This window comes from Nuphar pumila, chromosome 4 (assembly GCF_984573655.1).
Source record: "Nuphar pumila chromosome 4, dmNupPumi1.hap1.1, whole genome shotgun sequence".
In the NCBI taxonomy this organism is placed as follows: domain Eukaryota; kingdom Viridiplantae; phylum Streptophyta; class Magnoliopsida; order Nymphaeales; family Nymphaeaceae; genus Nuphar; species Nuphar pumila.
In genome coordinates, this window is record NC_143252.1 from 126188743 (window position 1) to 126196811 (window position 8069).

The 8069-nt window shown below is 40.9% G+C and overlaps 1 protein-coding gene across 1 annotated transcript; it reads right to left on the reverse strand.

Moving 5' to 3' along the window:
• Window positions 1–5232: 5232 nt before the first annotated feature.
• On the reverse strand, window positions 5233–7432 carry LOC149840954 (peroxiredoxin-2B-like). Its single transcript, XM_090004599.1, has 3 exons — window positions 7241–7432; window positions 6340–6419; window positions 5233–5546 (listed from the first exon to the last, which is right to left on the reverse strand). The coding sequence occupies exons 1-3, from the start codon at window positions 7393–7395 to the stop codon at window positions 5293–5295; spliced, it is 489 nt and encodes a 162-aa protein (XP_089860725.1). The 5' UTR covers window positions 7396–7432; the 3' UTR covers window positions 5233–5292.
• Between the last annotated feature and the right edge of the window lie 637 nt (window positions 7433–8069).

An 8069-nucleotide genomic window follows, 5' to 3' on the forward strand; every position in this document is an offset into this window, starting at 1 on the left:
AACTAGTGTTAGAACCCTAATAGTTGTTTCCATCCAAAAATGACTCATTTACCAATTAGATGTCGAAAATATTTTTCTCAATGAAAAAGTTTACATGAATCCTTCATCGAAGTTTGATATTGAAAAAGGCTCCCCGATCCAACCTATCCAAATTTGGGTCTGGCGCGTAGCTGAGGACTAGACCCGATCCATATTCAATCGGCGAATCATCCCAATATTATACCAACCAGACCCCATACTTGCACCAGAACCAACCCATTAACCCGTCTCCGATCCAAAACCCAATACCATACCCGACCCAACACCACTATCCTAGCCCGACCCACAACCCAAACCCGTATTATCCTATTCCTACCCCCTAGAGCCCGAGACCCGACTAGCCCTTCCACTTATAGCAGGGCCACCTGTCATATTGGTGCCACAACGCCGACCGCAGATGGTTCTCACTCACGGGCGAGCCAGACAGAGACAGATTCCTATGCAACTTCAGTAGGGACCGACGCAACCAGAGCGCCGACCACAGGTCGTCGGAGTTCGTCAACTTCAATTATCAGAAGAGCAGTATCGTGGTGAAGGAGATGAGGTCGTGATGGATGATGATGCCTTCTGGAACGAGTACCCCACAAGCATGGAGGAGGCTCGTCAGCAGAGAGTACCAGAGCGCCCCTCCACGTACGAGGTGAAGCTGGAGCTTCCAGAGTTCGCAAGACGATTCAATGCGAAGCAGTTCTTCGACTGGTCTTATGTCATCCAGTTCTTCTTCGACTACCGCGATGTTGCTAAGCACCGTCATGTCTCCCTAGCCTCTACTCGGTTGAGAGGCCTAGCGCAGACATGGTGGGTTGAGCTGCAGAGGTCGAGGAAGCGACAGAGACTAGGGCGCGTATAGACTTGGGAGGAAATGCAGCGATTGATGCAGTCTAAGTTTGTGTCATCAGATCACGCTGAGAGAGCCTACAAGGAGTACCTTACCTTGCGGCAAGGCACCAGTATTGTAGCGAAGTATACTGTTGAGTTTCATCGCCTATCCCTGCGAGTGCAGATCAAGGAGACCACCCGCCGGCAGGTCACGAGGTATATTTCTGGTCTTCGTCCTGCTATTTTTGATGACTTCAGTTGTATCACAGTCGAATCATTAGATCAGACAAACAGTTATGCCATGAATGTGGAGGAAAAATTGAAAAGGAGGCAAGAATATAGGACATCCCGTAGTGATCAGTCCAGTCAACCTAAGTCGAGTTTCCCAACCAGGGGAGCAAGCTCCCCTGGGAAAGAAGACTCAAAGTCCAACCCTAGCAAACCCGATCAGTCCGGACCTGCATACCATACCAGATCCAAAGCTAAGCTCAGTGAGTCTATCGTTCGTTGTTTTAGGTGTCAAGAACTAGGTCATATTGTGTCCAAGTGTCCCACCGTGTGTAAGAACACCCATCTGGCGGAGGGAATTATTGAGTCAGTGTCCGATAGTGAGAGCGAGGGTGAGTCGCTTGTTGAGGGAGATGACGAGATGAAAGTCGTTGAGTTCGACGACAACATTAAAAATTTGTTAACCATCCATCATGTTTTGACCACATCCCGAGAGTCGGCCCCGACAAAATGGTTGCGAAATAATATTTTTAGAACCCGGTGCAACTGTAAGGGGCGTGCGTGTGATGTTATCATTGATATCGGGGCGTGCGAGAATATGGTGTCCGAGAGTGTCGTGTCCACCTTGAACCTAAAAACAGAAAAACTATCTCAACCTTATAAGATGACATGGTTCAAGAAAGGAAACAAGGTACCTATCACCCTGTGCTATCTAGTTCGGTTTTCCATGGGAGAGCATTACCACGATGAAGTGTGGTGTGATGTGACCCCTATGAGTGCTTGTCACATTGGGTTCGACTTCTTTTGTTCCAAGCTTTCTTTTCTTGCTTCACGTGTTCTGCGTTATTTTGCACTGCATGACCGTGCATTGCCAGGAGCATCAAAATAGCAGTCGGGGCAACACCAAGTCTATCACGACATCAACGGCCATCAGCGTGTGGCTCGACGTGGTCGTGGTATTCTGTATATTGCACGATCAAGAAGTGTTTCAGTTTGTCCTCACGCTGCATCACAACCTCTCCTATCTCGACACAAGCTAACCCCCTATACCTTCTTCCTTGTTTCCCACCGCATTCAACCTATATCTTCAGCATTTTCCTTGTGCTGCCTACACCACCATTACATTTTTAATTCTTAAGTGAATGTACCAAATCTCTCTCTCTCTCTCTCTCTCTCTCTCTATATATATATATATATATATATATATATATATATATAGAGAGAGAGAGAGAGAGAGAGAGAGAGTAATCTGTAATGGATGAGCAAATCGTCCAATGTTATCGTTCAAGCGACAATTAGTGACCGTTGCGGATCACGATGAATGCACGTCCTACATTTCACCCATCCATTCTCACGGGTTTTCCTATATATATATATATATATATATATATATATATATATATATATATATATATATATATATATATATATAGATAGATAGATAGAGAGAGAGAGAGAGAGAGAGAGAGAGAGAGAAACATGTAACTACGAATGAGCAAATCATCCAATGTTATCGGACAAACGACAATTAGTAACCTTTGCAGATCACGATGAATGCACGTCCAACATTTCACCCATCTATTCTCACGGATTTTTAAAAGGTTTTTTCATGTTTTCTTCAAATTTGATATTACAAATGATGTGCTTGTTATGGTCAATTTACTAAGAAACGAAGATTGGATCATGGTTTTTCAATAAAAAACATGATTTTTAAGCCTTGAATATTTATGAAAATCTTAGACAATCAATTTTTAATTTTTAAACCTTATAAAAACCTACCAGCGTATCATAATTGAATAATTCAAGAATCATTTTTTATAAAATCAAACATGCAGAACTAGGGCTAGTAAACAAGCTGAACAAGCCAAGCTTGAAGTTGCCTTATTCTTGTGGTGAGCCAAGCCGAGTTCGAGCTCATAATGAGCCCGAGTTAAACATGTCAAGTTTGAGTTGGCTTGTTTATAGAAAAAATACATTGGTTTAGAGCTTGAACAATTAATATTAAAAAAAATACATATAAAATATATCTAAATATGTTTTTTAATACCTAACGAGCTTATATGAGCCGAGTCAAGTACCTATTATTCATATTGTCAAGCCTATTTTACAAGTTAGAATGAGCTCTTTATGAGCTGAACATGAGCCAAGACTTATGTAAACATGTACAGACAGATTTAAGGAAAACAAGGAAAAACCACTTCAAAAGCCTGATTAGCTAGAAGCGAGAAGAGCAACATTGATGTGTGCGATCAGCGGTGTGTTCAACTGCACATTCAATGTTACTCTCTGTAATGAAAACCTATCCAATAAAAACCCAACCAAACCTACCCAAGAAGAAACATTTATCAAATTTTCGGTGTTTTTTCAAAATCCTGCCCTTACAGATGTGATCTATGCGCTTGTTTTTACAGGAATCAGTTCTTGGAACATTTGATTCCGATGCATGGATATGTTTTTATAAGGTTTCATAAATCAACGGCCTACAATTTCATAAATTTTCAAGGCTCCAAGTACCATTTTTTTTATCTAAAATGCATGATCCAAGTGTCAATTTCTAGTAAATCACTCATGCATAACACATATGGAAGGTCAGAATTTCGAAAAAACATTGAAAATCCGATAAATGTTTCTTATTGGGTAGGTTATTATATATATATATGGAAGGGGGGTGTCAAACTAAAGGAAAGTCCAAAATTTACAACCAACGATAATCGGACGGCACCTCTTCAATGCTTGAGCATCTCATTGGACTTCATATTTGCTCTTTATAATTTATTTAGTAAATATATGCTTTACGCAGACTTTTTGACATATAAACATATATTTTGAAACATGAAAAATCAACAGCTCACAATGCATTTAAAATTGTACAATACAACCACCAAGGTGATATCATATGTGGTAAGAGGGGTCCTGTGCCAAGATGAAGGCCAGGTTCAAATCCCTCTGCCACATGGGGCTTAAGAGTTATCTGGTAGGAGTCTGACTAACCCCAACATGCCTTTCAAAAAAACAATGTACAATACAAGGTATTGTGGGCCGTTGACTTTTAGCATTTTAAAAAATGCATCTAACCATCAAAAAATTCATAATCCAAAATATGTCACTCACTAAATGAATGATAAAAAACCAATATGTAAAGTCCGATCATGAAAAACTCAATCATTAGAAAATGGATGCCATTGATTATCATTGGTTGTAAATTTTGGACCTTCCCTTCCCGTTTTATATATATATATATATATATATATATATAGGACAAATGTGTTCCTTAGGCCCCCTTTTTGTTAGGTCTTGTTAGGCCCCTTCAAAAATCATAGTTTCAAGTATTTTTTCCTGTCTAACACGGTAGATGTGATGTATGTTTTGTTTAGTGAGAACCAGCTTTTGGATCGCTGAAATCTGTCTGACATCTATAGAGGTTTTTCCGGTGATCCAAAATCAATGGCTAAAAAGGTACCAATTTTTTTGGCTCATAAAAACGTTTTTTCATTGAAAAAACATGATCCAAAAGTCGATTCCCACTAAATCGGGCATGCTAAACACATAAAACACTTAAAACCTATGGGGCAGAACAGGGCAGAACGAGAAATGGGGCCTAATATGTTCATCTCTCTCTCTCTCTCTCTCTCTCTCTCTCTCTATATATATATATATATATATATATATATATATATATATATATATATATATATATATAATGTGTGTGTGTGAGCATGGTGTCATGCCCATACTGAAACTGTCCGAACACAATTGCTTGAATCCCCAGATATCTCAATCTAAGCTCACAAACGCTATACATATTGAGCATCCTGCATCATTTATACAGAGACTCTAACACTAAGCACTATCCCCCATCTAGAAAAGTGGCTGCATCTGCAACTTCAAGAAATAATCGTAAAAGCCTACTTTATTTTAAGGTCTCTCACTTTGTAATTAAAGTTTAAGATTAACAAGCATAACGACCAACACATGTTATATGATAAAACGCAGAATTGGATTCAACATAGTCCTAGTCCTGCATCACCAAAGAGTTGGATCATAGCTCCAAGAGCCAATGTTCACTAGCAAAACAAGAAGACTTATTCAGCTAAAAGGATATGGATGCAGTAGAAAACAAGGGAGAACGCTGCATAGATAACAGTAAAATGAGAACCAGCATGCAGTTTAAGAGAAAACAAGGGAGAACGCTGCATAGATAACACTCTAGAGAGCCTTGAGGATGTCGTCGGCACTGCTGACAGTGAAGGCACCACCTTCTTCAATGTTGGCAAGCTTCACTTGCAGGTTGTCAATCAAGAGTGCAAACCTGCGGGAGCGGACACCAAGCCCTTTCTCAGAGAGATCAAGCTCAAGACCAAGGGCATGGGTATAAGCTGCAGACCCATCAGCAAGAAATTTGACATGCTTGTTGTGGGGGTACGTCTGAGCCCAAGCCTTCATCACAAATGGGTCATTAACTGCAGTAGAAGCTTACATTCAGAATTTGGGGCAACAACTCCAAATAATATTCAGCAGTTATGTAAAGATATTTAATTGAACCAGAATATCTGAACCACTATTCATGATTCAAAAGGCCAACTCTTAATTGAAATGACCGCACTGGAGTTTGCTGAACTTTAACTGAGCCTGCGATGCTTTAGCAACCTTCAGAATCTAACAAACGAGGGAAATGGCCAAAGAAAAGAACTAGCCAACCAGCCATCCATCACGGTGCCGAATTGTTAATGCAGTAAGAGTGATGATACTTGAGAGAAAAGATTATAAAATCTCTTTAGAAAAATGACCCATTTTCTTCCTAGAAGAATTGATTGTGCTGAAAAGATTAAAGCACTTGGGCAAACAGAATGTGCAGTACCCATTACCCAACCATGAATGACAAAGTCATGTGAGTAGCCCAGTGAAATATGCGAACCAAAACAGCTGGTTAATATACAGATCACCGTTTGGCAGAAAGAGCAGAGGTTTATGCAGCATTCTTACAGCATCTTTTGCCAAACGAAATAATGAATCACAAACACATTCACGCAATGTGTTGGTAGTTACTACCAACTTACCATGGATGTGACCATCAAATGCGTGTGTTAAGATAAACACGAAAATGAATTGGTCCATAGAGATTAAATAAGCCTAACAATCTAGAAGCAAGCAGAAGACTGGTTTAAATGCCAGCGAAAGGTATCAGAGGAGCATGAAATTGATTCAAAGTTTTACACAGAAATTAATGAAGAACTGAGAAGCTTGACTGCATACCACTGATGAGGTAAATTTCTTCGATGCCCTTCGATTTCAAATCCTCAGCATGGTCAATGAAGCTGGGGACATGCTGCAAGCTGCAAACAGTAATCTAATCACTGGCTGCCGACAGTTTTTGAAGGAACAAAAGGAAACCATATACCACAAGAATAAGGCCTAATCTTTAGAAACCAAGAGGTATACGATACTATGCCCCACCTGAAAAGCTAAACTACAGTTCTTCATAGTCAAGCCATTTTCATTCCTGCAAAAATTGAGGGATTGGAACCCCAGACCTCCCGGACAACATCGTCTAAACTCCAGTGACCCTACAGACAAATCGACACCCAAAACCCAAAACCGTTTCTTCCCCAAAAGAGGCCCTTTGGATACATACAATACACAAAAAAGTGGGATAAGTTGCGATGTTGCATTAATCTCGATAACACGTCCCCCAGATTATCCCATTCTCTGGATAAATAGGTGCATCCGAATTTCCCACAGTTGGGGATACAGGGAATGCCCGGGAGAATACATACGCATGTTTTGATGCACCCATTTATCTGGAAAAACTGCGATATGTTCGGATATGCCATTAAATTTTTCCGGCTTTTCCAGGAAACCAGTGAAAGCAGAGACCCACTAAAGGACCAAAAGAAGATCCCACTTTCTTGGAGAACCACGATAAGCCATGTCCTCTTCCCATTCCTTGGGGATGATCGTTAGACCCATCACGTACAAAAAGAATGACGACGATTAGAGGAATAAGAGTAGATGGGTAAGGAAGGGGTTTGCTCAGGGTTAGAGAATTCCAAGACGGGAAAGACGGGAGGGAAGCATCAAAGAGGATTAAAAAGCGGGATTCATGGAGAAAGAAAAGGCAAAGATCATAAGGTGCAGAGGGAATAGACAGACGGACCTGCAGGTGGGGGTGAAGGCGCCAGGGACGCCGAAGAGGATGATCTTCTTCCCAGCAGCCAACGAATGAACGGTAGCCTGCTGCAGCTTCTCCTCGGCGTCGAAGTAGGAGACGGTGCCATCAGGAAGGGAGTCGCCCACTGCTATCGGTGCCATCTCTCTCTCTCTCTCTCTCTCTCTCTGGTGGCTATGAGAGGGGTCCTGGGGTTGGTGGAGGCAATAAATAGGGATGCTGGAGGCAGTGGCGGAGCGCTAGGTTGATTCGTGAACTGTTGATGACGGCCAAACTCATTGTCCCTATATTTTCTACTGCCAATGATACGCCCTTTACATATATCATATTTTTTTTTTTTGAAAGGCAAGGTGGGTTAGGGGGACCCCTACCAGAACAACAACCGCCCCATGTGTGGGAGGGATTCGATCCTAAGCCTTCAGGTTGACACAGGACCCCGATGGATACCACGTCGGTGGTTTTACATATATCATACAAAGCAATCCGGTGAATCAGATGGGGGCAATTTCTCACCCCTGGTTAAAACGAATCCTAGAAAGGTGCACAAACTTCAAAAATTGGTGGTTTCTCGAAGTTATTCTGTTTCTGGGAACTTCATGCTTTCTAAGATAAACTTCCTTGAATTTTAATACAATATATTTATAAATTTAGATGCACTTGTAACTATAGGTGTACAACCTACTGTAACCAAATATTTGCTATTTACTGCAAGCATTTAAAGGAAGTAATATTACCCTATAAAATTAAAAATGCAAACGAATTTAAGACAAGTAGATTAGAATTTACATATAAGTTAAGCTCTTTCTATGGAAACTAC

What these genes read in the sequence shown, in the direction of transcription:
- LOC149840954 (XM_090004599.1), bottom strand. Translation starts at nt 7,395, where the DNA reads ATGGCACCGATAGCAGTGGGCGACTCCCTTCCTGATGGCACCGTCTCC. An exon ending in GCCTTCACCCCCACCTGCAG is followed by an intron (nt 6,420 to 7,240) that starts GTCCGTCTGTCT and finishes TACTGTTTGCAG; the next exon opens with CTTGCAGCATGTCCCCAGCT. An exon ending in AGAAATTTACCTCATCAGTG is followed by an intron (nt 5,547 to 6,339) that starts GTATGCAGTCAA and finishes CTTCTACTGCAG; the next exon opens with TTAATGACCCATTTGTGATG.